At 40.3% G+C, this 21,325-nt stretch overlaps 1 protein-coding gene across 1 annotated transcript in view; it reads left to right on the top strand.

Moving 5' to 3' along the window:
* DYTN (dystrotelin) overlaps window positions 1-18,656 on the top strand; it is a gene marked incomplete at both ends in the record, with an annotated part of 46,838 nt that extends 28,182 nt beyond the window's left edge. The window contains 5 exons of the mRNA XM_080932975.1: window positions 1,515-1,659; window positions 5,117-5,187; window positions 6,853-7,012; window positions 10,364-10,826; window positions 18,553-18,656. Coding sequence (XP_080789101.1) covers window positions 1,515-1,659; window positions 5,117-5,187; window positions 6,853-7,012; window positions 10,364-10,826; window positions 18,553-18,656 — 943 coding nt within the window. The remainder of the gene's footprint in view (window positions 1-1,514; window positions 1,660-5,116; window positions 5,188-6,852; window positions 7,013-10,363; window positions 10,827-18,552) is intronic.
* Window positions 18,657-21,325: the final 2,669 nt, after the last annotated feature.

Here is a 21,325-nt window from a genome sequence, read left to right as displayed (position 1 = left end):
TGCTTTTGTTCTTGTGCTTGCCTCTCACCATCTGGTTATCTGTGGTGTTAACTGCCTTGCTGTCTCTGATTGGAGCTTGCCCCTGCTGTGAGCCTGGTTAGGTTGGGCCTCCTTGTGTCAGGCTGTCTCTGGGTGTGGGAGGGGGTCTAGAGTGCCCGATCTGTGAGGCTGATTATGGTTGACCTCCTGGGAGTCAAGATAACTCAGGTGTGGGTGGGGTGGGAGGTGATGGAGCACAGGATCTGCTCCTAGACATAGTTGGGAACCAGAAGAAAGATGTGTCTCTGGCAAGGCAGGAAGTCCTGCATCTTCTGGGCCTGAGTGGGGAGGGTCCAAGTTAGAGTAAATATTGGGGCCAGGGGTGAAGTGGTGACAGAATTTCTGGGGTCAAGCTGGCTCTGGGTGTGTGTGGAGTGTGGAGGGAGCTGGAGCCTGGTCTCAGACTTCTAACCTCTAGACATGTAAAAGAAAACAAAGTCTGCTATTTAATGCGTGTTGTATGTGGCATTTTGTTACAAACGTCAGAGTTGAGACAGTACAATGACCCCGAAGTGTTTAAATTATCTGATGAGACAAGGATAGAATGTGCCACTCCAAAAACGTGTTGCTCTCTCTAGCATTACACACCCACCTCCTTGACAGAAGTGGCTAGCTACAGAATAATTACTTTTTATTTTTTTCTCATTGTGTCTTAGAGTCATTATCACAGTCTATAAAAAGCAACAGAACCAATCTGTTTCTTACATGTGAAGTCTTTGTGAGCAGTCAATTCCCTGCTCTATCAGAGTTTTCTTCTTTTGCTCAACTATAGTAACCAAAGATGGTAAAATGCTTCCAAAATAATTTTGAATAAAAGTAAATGGAACACTGTACAGTCAAATATTTCTGACCTGACAGTCATCTGTGATCCTTCAGAGATGACAGAGCAAGCTTCGATGACACACCCATGCTTTGACTCCCTGGTCTCTGACCTGGACAGCATGACCCGGAGTCATTATCATTGACTTTCCTTGTATTTTTATATCTAGATTGGCATGGAGAAGGGAACATGGGATTTCCATTCACTTTTTTAGCTGCCTCGATCTCTACTAGCTGGACAGTCTGTTTAAGAAAGAACACAGGAGAGAAGTGGGAAGTGGGACCACATTGTCATTTGATAAGACAATGACCTTGACATCTGACTTCATTAGCATTTTCAGTCAGAAAGGGGGAGGCAGCTGGAGAGATAGCTCAGCAGTTAAGAGTGCTTGTTTGTTTTCCAGAAGACCCAAGTTTGATTCCCAGTACTCTCATTGGATAGCTCACAAGTACCTGTAATTTGAGGCTCAGGGTATCTGACATCCTCTTCTGGGTTCTTTGGGCACACACAAATGGCACACATGCAAATATACCTGCACCTGCATGCACACACAAATAAATCTTTTAAATACATTTTCAGAAAATATTTTCCTTAATATTATACTTAATCATTAAAAAATTGCTCCAACACCTCATAAAAGTCTGCATTCTAACAGGCTTTGTGTTCAGTATAAAGGCCCTAAAACCCCAGTGTGTGCAAGCTCAACCAGAGCAGAGGAAACAGCTGCCACAGAACGCATCAGGTTCCTGTGCCAAAGGCCATCTTCTCCTCTACAAGCAAATGACAACCCACATCACCAGGTAAGTCCAAAAGAGAAAGAAGCACAGCATCCACTCTGTAAGCACGCATCAAGGCCTATTAAACTAATTAATCCCATACTAATATAATTAATGGAAACTATGGAGCCATGCTTTCAACCATAAAATATTACATTTTGTGTGTGTGTGTGTGTGTGTGTGTGTGTGTGTCTTTTGAGACATGGTCTCTCTTTGAAGCCCAAACTGGACTAAAACCATATCAGTGCTTGGGCTTTTGCCTCCAGAGTACCAGGATCACAGCTGTAAGCTGCCCGGCCCACCCTCTCCCCGGACTGCACACTTGTTACCTAAAATTTGGAAAAAATAAGTTTAAAAAAATGAAAATAATCCATGTGTACGCATCATTAACATTTCAATAAGCTTCACTCCCCTTGAATATTTTCATTTAGAGCGTACTTTGAGATGTACTGATTAAACTGTCAAAGTGTCAATGTAAATTATATTGTGAACATTTTTCCATTGTCAGAATTCCTCAAAAACATCTGCATGGTTATTTAAATAGACAGAATGCTATTCATTTAACTTTTTTTCCCTGACATTTAGGTTGCTTCCGATTTTTACTGTAATTTAAAATTTACTTTTAAAACTTCCTTTCATTCTTCTTTATGTACAGTTTGCCCTATTGTCTCTCTGTGGTACATTTCTAAAAAAGGATTACCAAAAAAGGTCGTTGAAAATAAGTTTAAAGTTCATCATGCTTATTGTGAAATTGCCTTTCAGAAAGTTACACCAGATCACACACCCAGCACCTCCAACTCCTAGCTCACTGAAACCTGGCTAAAGCTAAAATTAACTATTGCCACATTTTAATTCTATAGTTAACAAGAAAGTAAAATATAATTTCACCTGCTTTCATTTTTCTCAACTTGATTGAAATAAAACTCCCCTCCCCCAAGTACTTTAGAAGCCATTACATTTCTGTCCCGCCCATTTCCTGCCTCTCTCCTTCAGAGTCTCACTTCGATATGTCAATATATTTAAACTTTGCCTCTTTCTTGGCAGAAGAGAGCCTTGCTTCCTTTAGTCTTTTGAATAGAATGGCTTGCTTTATGAATTTTTTCTCTTTGTAGTTTCTCATAGTTTTAGCTCTCCAATAGAAAAATCGAATGACTCCTTATGAATATTTTATTTTTAACAGTCACACTTTAACAGTGACTTGTCTTATTTCCCTGATGGAGATTAAAAGAGGCCTGCTATGTCGTCCTCCCTCCTTACCTTGTTCTAGTTTGTACTTTCTCTAATCCTATGCTTGTAGTGCATTTCTGGTTTATTTAGAATGATTTTAGTAGTATAAGGAAGATGTGAGTCTGGAGTTTGAAATACTTTACCTGAAGTTGAAGTATAATTGTCATATTAAAAGGAGCACATAGTACCACATGTTTAATTTGTACCACTGTGGAGTGTATGCACAGATATATGCCCATGAAACCACAACCACCATCCTGACCATGAAATACCCAACATCTGCCCATCATCTCCTCCAGCTTCCATTCAACCCTGTTACCGTTATTGCTCTTGGACTTACTGTTATTACTGGTATGGCAGGTAAAAATGGGTAAATGAAATGCTACACTCTGACAATGTGGCAGATGTCTAGGACTTGTTTATTTTGCATAAACACAACTCTATCTCATATACGACCACCTGCCCGTTTCTTCCACTTCTCTGTTAGTTTTCATACTGCTGTGAAACAATTATTCTTCTGGAAGAATATCAAAATGTTCGTCGCTGATGCAGTCTAATCTTCAGGGGGACATCGGGGGTGATCATTTATAACACTTTTTAAATAAGTTTAATAATCAAGAAAAAGATTAGTTTCCAAAAGACAGCTGTGCTAAGTAGAACCATGCCCAGAGAGTGGGCAGTGTACCCACCAGTGCCGAGAGGCTAAGAACCAGGTGTTGAGCTCTTTTCAGCTATAGGAACTTTGACCCTGGTTTCTCAGGGGTAACTTGTTTTGGGTTAGTTTTTTTCCATTCTTTTCCTCTACATTTGTGTGTGAGGAGGTGTGTATACATGTATGTGTAAGGCCTAACTATTAAAATGACAAACCAAAAGCCTTTTTACACACTTACAAGAAAGCCACACACTTTTTTTGCTGCATCTAATTCTAAACAACTAAAAACAACCTTAGGCACCTGGAAAATGGCTCAGTGGGTCAAGGTACTTGCCATCTAAGATAGACAACCTGAGTCCAATCTCAGGAGCCTGTCCTCTGACGTCCACCCAGGCACCATGCACACACATGCCCCATCCTCAGTGACGAATAAAAAATCAACTAATAATAAAAGTTTTTTAAAATTAAAAAAAAAAGTTTTATGCTCTTTAATGGAGAATAACTCAACAAACTATGGTATCTAGCCTGTGAACGCCGTTGTATATTTACATATAGAAACCTAAAATGTTTGTCAATTACAGAAGAAATGTATTATATGATAATATGGATGCAAAAGTGTTTACAGTTTCTTTTTACATTAATAATATAAAGGTCATTACTGTAAAAAGCTGTGCTTGAACATTTAAATAAAAATAACAGCCTTTCACTCGGAAGCAACAGAGAGTCTACACCGACAAGAAAGGTGAATGCATGTTTGTATATAGCTCCTTCTCTTCTTTCCATGGTCCCTTTTCTTTTCTGCCCAATGCGCACCTTTGATCATCTGAACAGTGTTCCTCTGGGCCCAGGCCCTCTCTGAGTCATTCACAGGAGGAGGGGAGGCTTCAGAGTAAAACCATAGTTGCCTAGAAATGGAAAATGGGGAGATCCGTGTCTTACCCAGATGGGTAGCAGCCATGGGCTGGGTCTCTGTACTGTGACCCAACCAAACTGAGTTGGGTCAACAGAGATCCTTTTGTGGCAGCTCAGGAAGTAGAATGTGACACGAGAAAGTACAGTGAGGAAATCCTAAGGAAGAGTAGAACCACCATTATTCATTCAGAAGACTTGGTGCATCCAAAGCGAAGTGATGGCTGTTGGTAGCCATCCAGTTAGGAGACAATGAGGAAAGAGATGTGGAGAATTGAAGGAAAAAGTGAGAGGCTGAGATCAAAGTTTAAAAGGACCCAACCACGTTCTGTGGATGACTCTAAAAGTTCAGAGAAGCAGCTAATGGGGGCAACACAGAAGACTGCTGTAACTTACCCCTTATACTTCAGTATTTTATATCAACATATATGAACATATTATAATATATTAATATTAATGTATAATATTTATAAATTAGGCTTTGTAAATTAGGCTGAATGACTCTACTTTTCAGAAATTAATATTTGCATCATTGTGCTTGGACACAAATCCAAACATCAGCTAGTTTATAAAACACTGCATTTTATTTTATAAAAGATACATCCGTTATCATGCTCAAATGACAGTTTTTTTTTTTAAACGTGCTTAAGTTCAAACTAAAATAATTATTTTCCCAATTTCTTGCTTCTCTAGACCATAGTCAACATGAAGAATGAACTGTGGAGGACCCGTGACTCTGTCAATGCTTTGCACAGGGAAAGAAGGTAAGAGCCACACGTAGACATCTGAGAAGACAGGAACCTCATGTGGATATGTGACAGCAGCTGAGCCAAGCCAGGAGCTCCACCCTGAGCTTTCATAGAGACATTTCTATAGAGAAAAATGGAACTCCCCCTTTTAATTGGAAAAATTATTTAAGCAAGGAAGTCTTATATTTCAATGTGAGGTCTTTTTTAAAAAGGCAACTTAACGCTGAGTGAGTAGTTAGGCTTAATGGACATCATCTAACTGGGTACAGTACCGTTTTACCCTTGATCACCTGAGGTCATTACTTGAAGGGAGAGTAAGAGGGGCTGTGTAGAAGTCTCAGTTGACAATATACTTGTCACATAAGCATGCTGATCTGACTTTGATCCCTAGGACCTACATGCTGGAAGGAGAGAACTGACTCCTGCAAGCTGTCCCCTGACCTCCACATGCCCATCATGGCACACACACACACACACACACACACACACACACACACACACACAAACACAAACACACAGCCAGGCATAGTGTTGCATGCCTTTAGTCCCAGCCCTCAGGAAACAGAGTCAGGGGGATCTCTCTGAGTTTGAGGCCATTCTGGTCCATAGAGTGAATTCTAGGACAGTCAGAGCTACATAGTGAGACCCTGTCAATCAAAATAAATAAAAAATCCTTGTAGCTTTTCAAAAATGATTTTAGGCTACGTTACTCCCTGTATGTAATCCATATCTGCTGCAGACATCACTTGTAACCTGATAAAATATTTACCACTACAAAGCATACTAAAGTATCAGACAAATGTATTTAAAGGAATGAAAACCTGGGGCTCCAGTTTGGCTGTGTGCATCAGCATTTTTATTGATGGTCTGTAGACAGCACACATCTCGGATGTATGTGTGACATGATATAATAGGTTGAATTTGGGATTATTAACACTTAATTCCTGAAACAGTACAGCAGTCAATAAAGACATACCTTCAAGGGATTGGAAGGAAACGGAACAACAGCTGGAGGCCCAGGTTTTCAGGAAACAGCAGAAGTGGCCTGAGATGGACACTTAACTGTAAACTCCGTGAGAGGCAACATGAAGTGTCTGGTAGCGTCACAGGGCCCTGACTCTGTCTCTGATCATACATTGAAAGAGCGTCATCCAGTTGTCAGTGACAACTTCTTAGTCTTCAGTATCTGGGGACTCAATGAAACTGTGCCCTCACACAGGCCTTCCAGGCCCACACACACAGGATTCAGTGTGCTTAGTTACAGAGGGAAAATATGAAACTTCTACAGGACCGATCAAAGAACAAGACCGTGTTCATTGCATACCTATTATGTGACAGGACCAGTCTTCGTGCTAAGTGAATTGCCTTCGCAGATGGGGTATTTCTAGACACAGTAATAAGGGCAATGTGTAAATGTAAGTCAGCGCTAAGCCGTGTTGTCCAAAGTAATCCAACAGGCCTAGTGAGCTTTCTAAAGATGTTAATGCCTGTGAAATATTTAGTTGAAAGGAACATGTAATGAACACAAAGGGTATCTGCCCACAGAGAGGCAGCAGCAAGTGGTGTTGATAGAGTTAAATGGGGGTCAAGGCACAGGCTGCCCACCAGAAGGACCAGCTGAGCTCTCGCTGAACTGTAGGTACCATACTCTGCTTTTATGTAAACCTGTTTCCTTACCAGGCTCCTTAGAAAACAGTTACATAGATACAAGCACAAACTGCAAGGCACGTGCACCTTACAGGAAGAACAGAACTGCAGATTTGAAGCAAAGATTCGGGAGCTCACGACCAACCAAGACAACCTACAGGCACGGTTACAGCAGATGAGGCGCGACCTACAGGTACAAATGTGAGAGCTGCTGTCAACCTCAAGTATCCCCTGCCTTGACCAAAAAAGGGCTGCTTCGCAAAACCTCACACACCACTTGGACCAGCCTCTTTCCTTCCACTCCCCTCCATCTCCCCAAGTCTGCCCCCCCTTCCACCCACGATGTTGTCCCTCTTCCAGACAGTAGTCTTGCTACACAGAGGAAACAGTAGAGCAAAGGGCTCCCCTCAAAGTGCTCCCATCAAAGTGCTCCCCCCAAAATGCTCCCCTCAAAGCGCTTCCCTCAAAGTGCTCCCGTATAGCATTTGGCCTCTGACCCCTTTGTACATTGTTAAAGGGTGTAGAGGACTTTCCTGGGATGCTTTATCTCTGTTGCTGTTTTATCCTGTCAGTAACAACAACAGAGACGGAGAAGTATTCCAAAAACATCTTCATTAACTGAGACATGACACTGATAAACTATTATATACATAATATTTTCGAGGAATAACTGGATGTTTTTAGAGCCTGGAAGGGTGTCAATGGTTTGTGTGCTTTGTTCAGTCTCTATAATGTGGGACTTAATGAAAACGGAATGTTCCTCACTGTAAGCAATCTGTTAGGAGAGGTTAACTTAAGTTGTGTGAAAAAATCTAGTCTTCCATAAAGGTGCAGTTAAAAAAAAAAAGAAGAAGAAGAAGAAAGAAATCTTGCTGTATGTAGCCTTTCATATAACTAATGTATTATCCACTGACACAGCGTCAGACATAAAAAGCAATTGTTTTCGAAAGGGTAGGTGTGTTATAAGATCTGAAGACGTGTTTGTTTCATATTCGGCTTTATTAAAATTCCAGTGTTCTAGCTGCTCTCTGAGTGGAACTATCCATGTTTCATGTTGTAATATATATTGGCCACGTGGTGAATATTGACTCACCGAGCTGTGCTGAACCTCCTAAAGCTTGCCAATTTCATTATACATTTTTTTTTTAAGAAAGAAAGATAAGAAGAAAAAGTCCCATGTCAGAAAAACATTGAAGAATTGAAAAGCTATTCAGCTTACCCATGGCAGATACATGCTTTCTAAAATTTTAATTATTGCTTGAATCCCTGACTGTTATGACCACAGAGTTAATAATTTTCTCTGCAGTGTCACATTTATTTTCTTCCCCCCGGAAAATTATTTCCTAATGTCCCAGCCTAACATAATCTGTCGGTCTTTCCTCGGCAGGAGAGGCAATGCCTGTGTTTCAGGGCGCATCTGTGATACTTGGTGGGTACTTCCCATTTCACTACACACAAATCTGAAAAAAGAATTAAAATTTGTATCTCTTGCTATACCAGCAGATATTAAGTTAAGCTTCTTTTTACTGTTTCTTTATTTACATCACAAATGCTCCCCTGCTCCTGCTCCCCCCTCATAGTCCCCCTACTCCCCCTTTGCCTCTGAGAGGGTAGCCCTCCCTGGGCATCACCCCACCATGGTGCATCAGGTCTTTGCAGGATTCGTCACATTCTGTTTCACTGAGGCGAGACAACGCAGCCCTTCTTCTTCTTCTTCTTCTTCTTCTTCTTCTTCTTCTTCTTCTTCTTCTTCTTCTTCTTCTTCTTCTTCTTCTTCTTCTTCTTCTTCTTCTTCTTCTTCTTCATCCTCCTCCTCCTCCTCCTCCTCCTCCTCCTCCTCCTTCTCCTTCTTCTTCTTCTTCTTCTTCTTCTTCCTCTTCCTCCTCCTCCTCCTCCTCCTCCTCCTCCTCCTCCTCCTCCTCCTCCTCGTCCTCCTCTTCTTCTTCTTCTTCAGTTTAGTCCTTTAATAGTGTCCCAAATTTCCTGGATGTTTTGTGATATGAATTTTTAGATTTTTTTTCATTTTCTTTGACTAATGCATTTTTTTCTATTGCATCTTCTATGCTTGAGATTCTCTCTGTTGCTTGCATCTATAATTCCTGTTGTCTTTTTTAGGTTTTCCATCTCCAGGATGGTCTTAATTTGTATTTTGTTTATTTCTTCCATTTCCTTTTTCAGGTTTTGAATGATAGTCTTATTCATATTGTTCATGTTTGGTTGTGTGTTTTTTATATTTATTTGCTTCCTGTTTTAATGCCTCTTCTGGTTTGAATGCATTTTCCAATATTTCCATAAAGGATTTATTCATGTCCTCTTTAAAGGCCTCTATCATTTTTATAAGATTGAATTTAAGATCTCTTCTTGTGCTTCAGTTTCATTAGGATATTCAGAGCCTGTAGCAGGATAGCTAGGCTCTGGTGGTGCCATATTACTCTATTTTTCTTGCTTGTGTTTTTATGCTGTCCTTTAGGCATGTGGTTTTTCCTGGTTTTGGCTGGATGGTCCTGATAGCAGCAGGGCTTCTCAGCAAGGTGGTGGGAGGCATGGGCCAGAAAATGGAGGTCAGGGTACCAGACTCTGCTGGCTATGGCTCAAGTAGACCCTATTCTACAAGCTGTGTCCTGGGTGTACCCTACTCTGCAGGTCGTATTCCATTCAGACCCAACTGGAGTGGCTGACATGTCCAAAAAGGGTGGGTAGTCAGATATGGTTCCAAGTTGGTTAGTGTTGGTACCCCTGAAGGTTTCCACAAGGATGCTCTCAGGGTCCCTGAAGGTTTCTCCAGACATGGAAGCAAGGCCAGAACTAGACAGACAGACTCCAGAGATCATATGCACCTCCATCAGCTGTCCTAAGTGGACCAGCTGCAGCTATCTACATTTAATCATACCAGCATAAGATAGTTTCCTATGAGTTTTGTGTTTTGATGTTATCTGGGTTCCTGCTGTGGCAGCATTGTCTACACTCACTATTGCTGGTTGTAAACTATCAACATACATTTCAGTATAGACATACAATTCAAAGAATTAGTATGTAAATAATTTTATTCTACAGATTCCAACAAGAGTCTCTAGGTTCCTGAGCACCCTGGTCCCAAACTAAAAACAGTAGAATATATCCCTAAAATCTTGTGTCTCCAGCTTCTCATGAAGTCCCCCACAACACACCTCTGAGGCCTATCATTAGGAGCATGTTTCACTCTTATAAGTTGTGCCTGTCAATCACCATGAGTGTGTTTCAAGAAATTCCTTATGACACCATTAGAACCAGACATAATCAGAATTAGACATCTTTCCAAATTTCTTGGGGTTGTTTCTGAAACATTTTACAACCTGAGCAAGGCCCAGTCTTACACACTTTTAGATTTATATTGAAGTAACAGCATCAAATAATATTATTGATATGTCAAAAGTAGAAAGCAAACAACAACAAAACTAGCCAAACAAAACCAAAGCATGTCACCAGTGTGGTTGGGATGCTGAACTTTAATAAATTTGTGGAGGCAGTAAATGATTTCTCCCTAAAGAAGGTTTTCTTTACCCAGGCATTGCTGCAGCCACTCCATCCTTCACCTCAAACCACAGTACCCCAGATTGTCCACTCTTTACGAAATGATGGCTTATGGAAAGGAGGTGACTCTTCCCACATCAAGAGCATCACTAGAGATGGTCTGGAATGGAAACCTCTTACCAACTCTGCGGAGGAGAATAGAAAGCACAAAGGTCAAGCAAGTTCAGGTAAAGTTCTACCAGACTCTGAATCCCCAGAGGTCATTTTACAAAGTCACCCACAAAAGATGCAGATGAAAGGCCACAATTCCCCATCCGCTCACCAAGAGGAACTGCAGGACACTCTCCAGATTCCTCCTACTGAAGTAAGCAGCCCTGCTCAAATACCTTCACCAGGAAAAGAGCTGGACTGCTTCAGTGAGAACAGCCTGGTAGATGAGGAGCTACAAGCACTGTTGCCCAGACTCCTTGATGCCTTTGACCTACACTCGCCAACAGGTAAGGGACACTTTGGGTTTTGTCTTGTAAGTTCTTTCTTTACGTTTGTTTGTTTGAGACAGGTTATCAGGATGTAGTCCTGCTTGGCCTAGAACTGCCTATGTAGTCTAAGCTATGCTTAGATTCACAGAAGTCTTCCCTACCCTTAAGGAGTCCCAGTCATGTAGGGATTTTAGAGCCAAAAGAGGGTGATGGCCAGGAGCTCATTCCACTTGTTTAAATGCCAAACTTCATAACATGACTCAGTCTTTGGGTTCAGTCCCTGTCATTGACTAATTCATAAGATCACCATGAACACTAAAGGTTATCAGTCATTTGAGACATTACAATAGCATCTGGCATGTAGTAAATTTTTACTATTTTGAACACGCAATTGTTGTTCGTAATCTGAAATCATGCATACCCGAGCAGCCCAGTGTCACCATTTTGAAATGAGAACAATAATGCTCCTGTCCTAGTGTGATAGAATATGGTTTCTTTGTTCTAAGTTGTATATCATCACCCATAACTCATTGCTAAGTTATAAAGGCTTTTGGTACTCTACTAAGACTGTTTTATAACCACAATGTCTTCTTTCTATTTAGAATACATCTATCTATCTATATATATATATTGTGGTTAATGGTTTCCCAATAGAGGATCTGTAAGATCTGGAGACTTGTATGAGAGTGGAAATGGTATTGCTTTGTGTTTCTGCACTGGAAGAAGTTCTCAGTAGTTATGTTTTCTATAGATGCCACACAGTAGGGAATGTAAACAAACAGAAAAAGAAAAATGAGTAAGGAAGAATCTTTAAGAAAAAAAGAAAAAAAAGAAAAAGAAAGGAAAGGAAAGAGGGAGGGGCTGGGCATAAAGGGTGCAGTATAGGGGAAAAGCGGGGGAAGAGGATGATTTTTCTCTGTTCTGGAGGCCACAAGCCCAAACTCAAAGTGTCATTGGTACTGGTTTCTTCTGAGGTCTCTTTCCTTCATTCATTCATTATCATCTTCCACCCATGTCTATATAGTTTCAGTCTGTTTATGTTTACATCCATCAGTCATATTTAAATAAGGTTACCCCAATGACATCATTTTAACTTAATTGTCTTACACACACACACACACACACACACACACACACACACACACATGCACGCAACCCACTGAGTCCATTATTTAGTGTTGTAATTACCTCTCTAAAATTGCTGTCTCTAAATATAGTCATATTCTGAGGTTCTAGGATTAGAATTTAATAAACTTGAGGCTTTGAGGGTCACAGATCAGCCCATGACAGTTAGAGCTATGACCTAGGCATGTGACAATGTCAACTATATACAGAACTTGGTAGACTCTAGTCAATAGAACAGAAAGTATTATAGTAGAAAGATTAGAAGTCACAGTCATAATGTAAAAAGAAATGAATTCTCAGTGATATCAGGTCAAAGACAGGAGGAGAACTTTTTATGCCTGATTCTTACACCAACGCAAGATCCTGTGCTATGGTTCTGCCCAAGCATCTTTGGGATCTTAGTATTCAAAACAAAGTCAAGATCCAATTCACCTCCTCAGTACAATGTCACTGACTGATTGGGCTTTATTTTAGAAACTGGAGTTTGTGACATGTTTACCTTGCTTTTTGCTTTACTTCCATTTTCCAGTAAGCTGATGAAAGCTTCAGAACTCCAAACCATTTCCTTGGGTCAGCCCCCATAAATGCAGTTGCTGTAGTGTTGGCTTTAGATTCCTCATGGTGTATTTTAATATCTTAACATTTGTCCAGTTTCATACCTGAGGGTAAAAAGTTAATGCATATTTAAGTGACATTATCAAGGTCTGTACATATAACTATGTTTATATGTATTTATCATCATTATAACATCAAAAGAAAAATATAAAACTTAAAAGAAAATCATCAAAGAGTAAGTATGTTACTAAGTTTGCTTGATATGATCATGTGTAATGTATAATTAGAATTGCCTAATGGTTTAGAAAGTACTTTTAATTCTCAAAATGTCACCTGTTTCCATTCACAGCAGAACCATTGAGATGTTCTTACAGGAAATGTGCATTATTGTATAAATATTCTTATGATTCAAAAATACTAATTTGTGTGTGTGTATGTGTGTGTGTGTGTGTGTGTGAAATATATGCTTGTGGTATGTTGGTGGTAGGGTATCTGCAGACACTCACAGAGGCCAGAGAAGACCATCAGTGTCCTACCCCATAACTACTTACTTTATTCGCTCAAGGCAGGCTTCTCACTGAACCTGGAGGAAGGCTAGTGCCCAACAAGTGCATATTATGCCTGTGCTGCTACTCCTCTGGGCTGAGGCCCATGTGCAGCCATGCCCAGATCTTTTATGTGGGTGCTAGGGATCTAAACTAAGGTCTTTCTGCTTGTGCAGTAAACACCTTTTCCTCACTGACCAACCACCTCAAACCTCCTCCAAAATGTGCACATGAGGATGTGTGCACATGAGGATGTGTGCACATGGGGCATGAGGATGTGTGCACATGGGGCATGAGGATGTGTGCACATGGGGCATGAGGATGTGTGCACTTGGGGCATGAGGATGTGTGCACATGGGGCATGAGGATGTGTGCACTTGGGGCATAAGGATGTGTGCACATGAGGATGTGTGCATATGGGGCATGAGGATGTGTGCACATGAGGATGTGTGCACATGGAGCATGAGGATGTGTGCACATAGGGCATGAGGATGTGTGCACATGGGGCATGAGGATGTGTGCACATGAGAATGTGTGCACATGAGGATGTGTGCACATGAAGCATGAGAGGATGTGTGCACATGGGGCATGAGGATGTGCACACAGGAGGCATGAGTTAACGTGTGTTAACTGCATGGCTAGCATTCCTCACTCTGTATCTTCCGGCTCAAGTTATTTCTAAAGGGTTGTTTGTGTGCTTGTTTGTTTAGATACAGGGTCTTGTGTAGCCCAGACTGACCTAAAACTTGCTATGTATGGAAAGAAAACCTTAAACTTGTGCTTCTCTATTTGCCCAGGGCTAGGATTGCAGATGTGTGCCATCACTGCCAACTGATATAGTGGGGGGAGGGGCAAGTCAGCCTGGGCCCTTGCATGCTTTGCAAGCACTGTGCCCATCCCCCATAACCCTTTATTTACATTTTTATCCTTATTTCAGTCTGGTGTGCATCTAATCTTTTCTTCAAACTCCACCTCACCATTGGTAGTCTGGATTATATAAAAATATCTTCCATAACCTGTACATTATCTATACAGACTTACCAAAATTACCCTAAAGCCAAGCAGAGCCAGATGTATGATAACCACACCCATGAACGTGTGGGAAATGCAGCTAAATTAAGTTATTGTCCACTTGTTTTTATTTCCATGATTTTAACAGAAGCGCCAGATAACAGCACAAAGATTCTCATCATTTTACTGTTCTTTTAAAGACAGAATTGTTATTAAAAGTGAGAAATACCTACTACTGGCATTTAATAGTCTAAAATTTGCCCAGACAGAAGGTCACTAAATTCATCTGGTATGGCAATTAGCCCAGGAGTTGATTGCCTTCGTAGATGACACTTTTGTTAGGAAACTACCACATTTTGTAAATGAAGATGACCTTCATTTTACTTTGAAGCTTAAGGTCATTTAAACAGAAAATGTGGTGATCATTTTGAGGCCACTATTTATATTAACCGAATAGAATCATTCAGTATCAGTATCTAAGATAATGAGATTTCCAGAGACCATGGGAGTTTAATTGAAAGAGAGGGGAGGAGGGAGGGAGAGACTGAGAGAAAAAGGGAGAGGAAGAGGGAGAGAGAGTTATATAAAAGGAGGTCCCCAAACCTCTGAATGTTGGAAGTTAGTAGCAAATGAATTAGGTTAAAACCATTTTTAAAAAAAGTTAGATTTGAAGAAGTGTTTAATATTCTTTTCTTATGATAAAAGGAAAAAACATATAACCTCTAGCATTATTATCTCATTTGTTATTTCTTTCCATTTGAGATTGGAATTCTCTACACTGGTAAATTCTTTTTCTTCTTGCTCCTCTGCTTTGCCCTCCACTGGCCACTACCTGTCTCTGTTGTGTGCAGGGGAGGCAGAAGCTGTGCTGCTGGAGCAGTAGGGAGTGACTGGAAAGCAGGGATGCAGTGAGCCAACAGGTCAGCACTTGCCAAGGTCTGCTCCTTCCCCACACTCAGTACAAAATTCCACATTCTTGCTCTGAAAGAAACCAGTTTGACTATGTAACTATGTGCAGCTCAACACTAACCCTTCTGAGATCTGGTGCAACAAGTAACTGAAATTGTGTACAGGTTAACACTAACTCTTCTGAGATCTGGTTGAGTAAGTAGTGATAAAGGATTGCATAATTAAGAGATATTATCAAGATCTCTTGTATAAATTTATTCATATGGGTTTATACAAACATCATTGTATTATTGGAAGGGAAATCATAAAAGTCGAGAGTAAATTCAAATGACCTAATAATACATAATATGCAATAACAATTATCTAACTTTTTAAACAATTTGAAGTATTAAAATATCATGTTTCCAATTATATTCTCAGTAGTACAACTACTGAGATCCTTTCACTGGAAGTGTGAGCACTGCTTTTATTGTTGTTAGTGGTGGTAGAGACTTAACAAAAAAAACCTGTCATGCAAGACTAAAAGAAACTTTTTTTCCATTTCACATAGCCAGAGGTTTCTAACAACAAAACCAGAAGCTCTGACTGATAGGAAAATTTGAGACATTCCTGACACGTATTATGAATCCGGGGCTTTCCCGTGAGACTCCAGGGAGAGTTTATGAGAAGAGTGAGAGAGTTGTGGGTTTTTTGTTTTGTTTTTGTTTTGGGCTGTGTGGTTATTAGCATGGAGAGGATGGAGATGAGAAACCTGGTCCAGTCAAAACCACACGGCAGAACTCCAGAACTGGACCCCCAGAAAAGGAGACATATATACATCGCCTGACAGAGAATGCAAAATGATCACCAGATACTAGTACACGTGTGAGAAGTGGGGGAGGACTATCTGAGGCAGGAGAGGAGGCCAGCCAGTGGGACCAGAAAGCTCAAGGGAGGTGCGGGATGCAGCCACGCAGACCACTGTATCTGTTACATACATTCTAGGGTCAGAATAGAAAACCAGAAAGCATATCCAAAGACACAATCTCCAAAGTTCAAGTATTAGAAAGACTAAGGAGTACCACAATAAGGCCCAGAAGACCACAAATTAAAATAACTCAAAGGAGCCCACAACAAGACAAGACACATTTAGGGAAATCATCAGACGTCAAATACAAAAGAGAACTAAGAACTTGGCAAAATAACACCATAAACACATTTCTCGAGCTAGAGAGAAACCATCTGATGCATTCAAAATGCTCAAAGGAAAGTAACACTACCAGCTAAAACTATTATAGCCCAAAAGCTACTTGGTGAAAGAAATATGTTAAAGAAAAATATAGAATACCACCATACTGAAATGGGGTGTTTATTCACTTGGTTGGCTTGAATGCTGTTAGAAGGACAGGGGCTCAGTATCTCAGTATTTATTCCAGAAAAATAATCATAGACTAGACGATTCAATAGTTTTTAGTTCCTACTTCTACCATTCTGATAGCCTTCTAGCACAATTCTGATTTAAATTATAATTAAAGAAATAGTTTTTGGTATTGTGATTTCCTCTGGACTATCATTTTCTAATCTATGCTATATTACTTCAACACCCTCACCACACACATTTTTACCTAAGATCATAACCAGTTATTTGGTTCATGTGCGCATGTGTGTTATACATGACTGTGTGTATATACATGTACACGCATTGTGTATATGCATATGCATACGTGTGTGTATGTGTGGGCATGCATGTACATGTGTGTGAGCATGTGTAATATGTAGTATGTGTGTATGTTTTAAAAGTATGCATTAAGGAAAGTATTAGATTCTTGAGTCATATCTTAGGCTTTTGTAAAACATATTTTTGAAGAAGCTTACAACAGCAAGAAGATAAACTCTTGTGTATGCAATGGATTCTGCTGTCCTGCTTCTGAATCACTCTATTTAAAGCTTTTCTTGGGGGTCAGGGAGAGAAGAGATGGTTCATCAAGGTAACAAGCTTCCCACCCAGAGCTATAACCTGAATTCCATCCCTGGAATTTAGATGGAGGAAGGAGAGAACTGAGTCCTACAAGTTGTCCTCTGACCTCCAGGCGTGCTGAGGTGCATACTCACTCACACATGCACGCACACACATACACACAGAGAACTAAATATGCCAACTATTCAACAAATAAATATAATTTTAAGTTAAAATTCTTTAACCATTCTGGAGAGAACACCTTGAATCCCACAGAAAATAGTGCAGATATGCTGCAATATAACCATGACACTACTGGAAGGATTTTCTGAGTCCTCATTCTATGCCCCTGCCATGTTACATGTTGACTGTAAATTAAAATGCCAAATACAGGACATTTCTAAAAAGTGAGTTTATTAGCATAACCACAACTCACACTCTTTCTTCCAGGTGATCTTGCATAACATTTTAGGATATTTTACTTTATAAAATTATCGACACATATGTGTCTTTACCTCTTCAACATGTTAGGGAATGTTTAAATGTAAATAAGAACAGATTTCTTAAAAATAAAAGCTCTTGTTTTAAAGATTATAAACGTCAAATTTCTAAACAACAGCTGCCAAGTTCTGTTAGTTTTACCACACAATTCCTATTATAACAGATCATGGGGGAATACTAAAACCTTTTTAAAAATTAAATTAATTTATCTCATCTCTCTGACCCATTCATATCCACTTTCAAACCCTGCTCTCCCAGAGTCATGGCCTCTTTTACTTTAATTATTAATAGTACTATATATGACATGAACAAATGTATAAGCACAACCCACTAAGTCCATATAGTGCTGCTGTATGTATATGACTTTAGGATTATCTGGTTAGTGTTTGATAACCAGTTCAGTAGCTCATTCCTGGGGAAGACTGATTCTCCCTCACTCACCCAGTGGCCATTAATTGCTTGAAGCTCTTCATCTAGGGGTGGGGCCCCATGAGATTTCCTCCATACACATTGGCATTTTAGCTGGTGCTGTTTCTGTTCAGGTCTTAAACAAGACAGCCATATTGTTTGAGGTTCTATAGATGCAACTTCCTGTCATATATAGAAGACACTATCATAACACAACATATATCCTGGGCCTCTCTCTTACATTCTCTATTTGCCTTGATGTTTCTTGAGCCTTATGTATAGGTGTTGTACTGTATCATGTATCCATTAGGCTAGGCTCCTCACAATTGCACTCTCTGCATTTTGACTAGTCGTGGCTTTCTGATGGGGTCTCTACTGTTAGCTGCAGGGATGTGGTCTCAGAATATAACCATATTATCCCTAGTCAGGTGCTCTAGAATCCCCTGGATATTTAGAAGCAGATTCATAGGCTGGACCCACTCTTGTGTTGGGGCTTAGGTCGCAAAATGTTTCAACAGTCTTCAGGGCATTTTCTGTTCCACAGATTCATTCTAGCAGCTGGGATGGATGTATAGGACACACTATAGTAAGTTAAGTACTGATTATCTTCCCTGTTGAGGGAAAGGGCAGCATCCTCTGGAATGAATCAAAGATGGGATCTGATTCTTCTCTGTGAGTCAGAACTGTAGTCACATAGTTCTTCAGAACCCAACGTAGTATTATCCTAAAAGCCTTCTCTCCCTGCTGGTTTCAGGTCTTCAGCCTTTGGTGGACATGGAGCTGTACGGTAGAGCCGAGCAGGTGTGCAGGGCCTTCTCTGCCTTTGTGGATCAAATCACCTTGCCCAGCTTGGAGTAAAAAGGAATCCAGACTCAAAGGCCCCTTGGTGTGATGGCAAAACCTTTATTCAGCATCTGAGTTGTAAAGAAGTAAGCCTTCATTGTATCTCTAAATGGTTGATGTGGAAGGTATGCTCTTCCGTTTTGGTTATTTTCCCTACTAGGCTGTCTTAGTTCTTCTGTATAGAGTAAAACTTTGAGGGCAAAGAAAGGCAGAGGAGGTAAAAGAGAGCACATGTCAGCAGGTAAAATGCTGGTGGTTGAGTTTTTGTTGGTGAGATGCTCTCTCTCTATTGGTGCTATTATTCAATTGTGTGACCTATATGAATGCAAACAACAGCCTTCAAGTGTCATTTGTAACACTGAATTTATGACCAAGTTCTCTATCTGATGCTTCTGTTAAACAATATGTTTAGAAAAGACCACAGCGCACGCGCACGCGCGCGCGCACACACACACACACACACACACACACACACACACACACACTGTTTAAAATCTGGACCTTGCCAGTGTCAATTTTCCAGTTGGGATGTTGTAGTATAGTTATGAAAGATATTCTTTTTGAGGGAAATTGGACAACCCATATTGTATATCAATGTCTCTGCACCATTCCTTACAATCATATCTAAATTAACAAGTAGCTCAACCATTTTTTTAACATGTGTCTCTTTCTGAAAACCCCATGCTTGAGGAGTCTTACCAAAGCACTTACATGGGGTCCTTTCCCCTTTGGTTGAATTGTTTTCATTGATGTTTATATTGATATCTGGGATACTACATAACATCTTCTTACCACTATCACACTTCATTTGTAAGCATCTTGTGTGCATTTATATATTTAATTCTCACAACAAACCTAAAAAGTCTTTAGCTTCTAAAGGCACAAAGAGGGAAAATGACCTCCACAGTCCCCCAGCTAGCCTCTCATGCTGTGTCCAAACCCTGTGCCCAGATCTATACATCAGTGACTAATCACTCATTTCTCTCAATAAACATTGCCGTGACTCCAACGCTTTGGTCTTCAAGCTGTATCACAGAGAGAATGATCAATCATTCCTAAGCCTGCCTGCAAAGTGAAGTAGGTCCAGGCATGTTTGGAACTCTGTGGTATCTCTTCAATCTAATCCCAATGTTTACATTTTTTCCTTTTCAATATCTCTTAATGTAATCACTTTCCCTCTTGCATCACTCCAGAGCCTTACTTACAAGCTTGATCAGCAACTCAGCTCAGTGCAGGTCAGCTCTTTATGGCTGCTCACTGTCTATTTTGAACTGGCTATGAGATTAAAAAATGGCTGAAAAGGACAAAAAAAAAACCTGTGGCATGTAAAAGTTGTATGGGTTTAAATGTTCATGCCCACATTTCGCTGGACTGCAGCCCTGCTGTTTTGAATACCCTTTAGCTTCTAAAGGCACAAAGAGGGTAAATGGCTTCCACGGTCCTTAAGCAAGTCCTTCATGCTGCATTCAAATCCTGTGCCCAAATCTTGCTTGGTTTTCTCCTGTTCTACCTAGACAGATGTCATGGAAACAGGCACAGGACAACCCACAGCACCAGTAACAGTCATGCCCTGACCCATTATGGAAAAATGAAAACTTTTGGCTCCTGTATGGAGTACAGCGCTAGGGAAGGAACAGAAGAAGAATTGTATTGCTTTGGTGGTTTGTAAGAAGCAATGCTCTATCCGAAATGATTCAAAGAATTTGATGAAACACCATAGGCTAGAAAACAGGATGGATGAAGAACATGCGCCTGTACAGAAAAGTAGTCGGAGTGCTAGCTTATTAAAGTTTTCATTTCTCTGGTCAATCAAAGCCCAAGGCCGTGTCTCCTTCACCCCCTCCCCCAGATCTTTTCAGGGTCCCATTCCATGTTGTTAGGTCACAGAAAACCCACCAATGAACTGCATCTTCTGATACGCTTTAGACAACTTTTCCAGTCTGAAGATGGCCCCAGACTTCAGCGAATCTTTTCTTGAGGCTAATTGCTAATATAGCTAAAATTCAAACTCTTCCTCAAGCATGGGCTTTAAGAGAAGGATTACAAACCTGGGATTAATTTAAGTAGGAAATAGTGTCATGACTAGATCTCACACATATTGACGGCCTTGGACAAATCTCATGCAGACTGGTCATTTTTTTTCAGGGAAAAAAAATATAGACAGGTTTTTCTTGTATCTTGTTCACTTTAATTTTATTTTGCTTTTCAGTGCAAAGTATAACCACTTATACGGCTTTAATATTTAATCAAACAGCAAATATATAATTGAAAGATAATTATGCTACCTTATTAGAGCTTGGATACAGTTCGTGCTAATATTAAAGATTTAAATAAAGAGAATCCAATAACATCAGTTGGGAGCCAAAGCTTTTATTAATTTTGTTTTTATTAGATGAATGTTTTATTCCCTCGTGAGCTTTTTTTCTTCATTCTGTATTCAAAACTATTCTCTCAGACAAGGTTGGGAACTGCAGACCAACAGCATCAGTTCATGTATACAGTCCTTCCACACCAGTTTCATAAGCAATTCAGCAGTTAAAGGCTTGTGATTTGTACAGCTTATGATAGCTAAATGTGTGGCCCTCTAGTTCATTAGCATTGCCAGCCCTTTCCAGGCAAATGACCATACTGTAAAGAGACAAAGCCCTCATTCCCAATCATCTTTGCAAGTTCTCTAGCTCCTG

This window comes from Micromys minutus, assembly GCF_963924665.1.
Source record: "Micromys minutus genome assembly, chromosome: 19".
In the NCBI taxonomy this organism is placed as follows: domain Eukaryota; kingdom Metazoa; phylum Chordata; class Mammalia; order Rodentia; family Muridae; genus Micromys; species Micromys minutus.
Note: the sequence above shows the minus strand (reverse complement) of the source record. Positions and strands in the feature narration are given on the sequence as shown.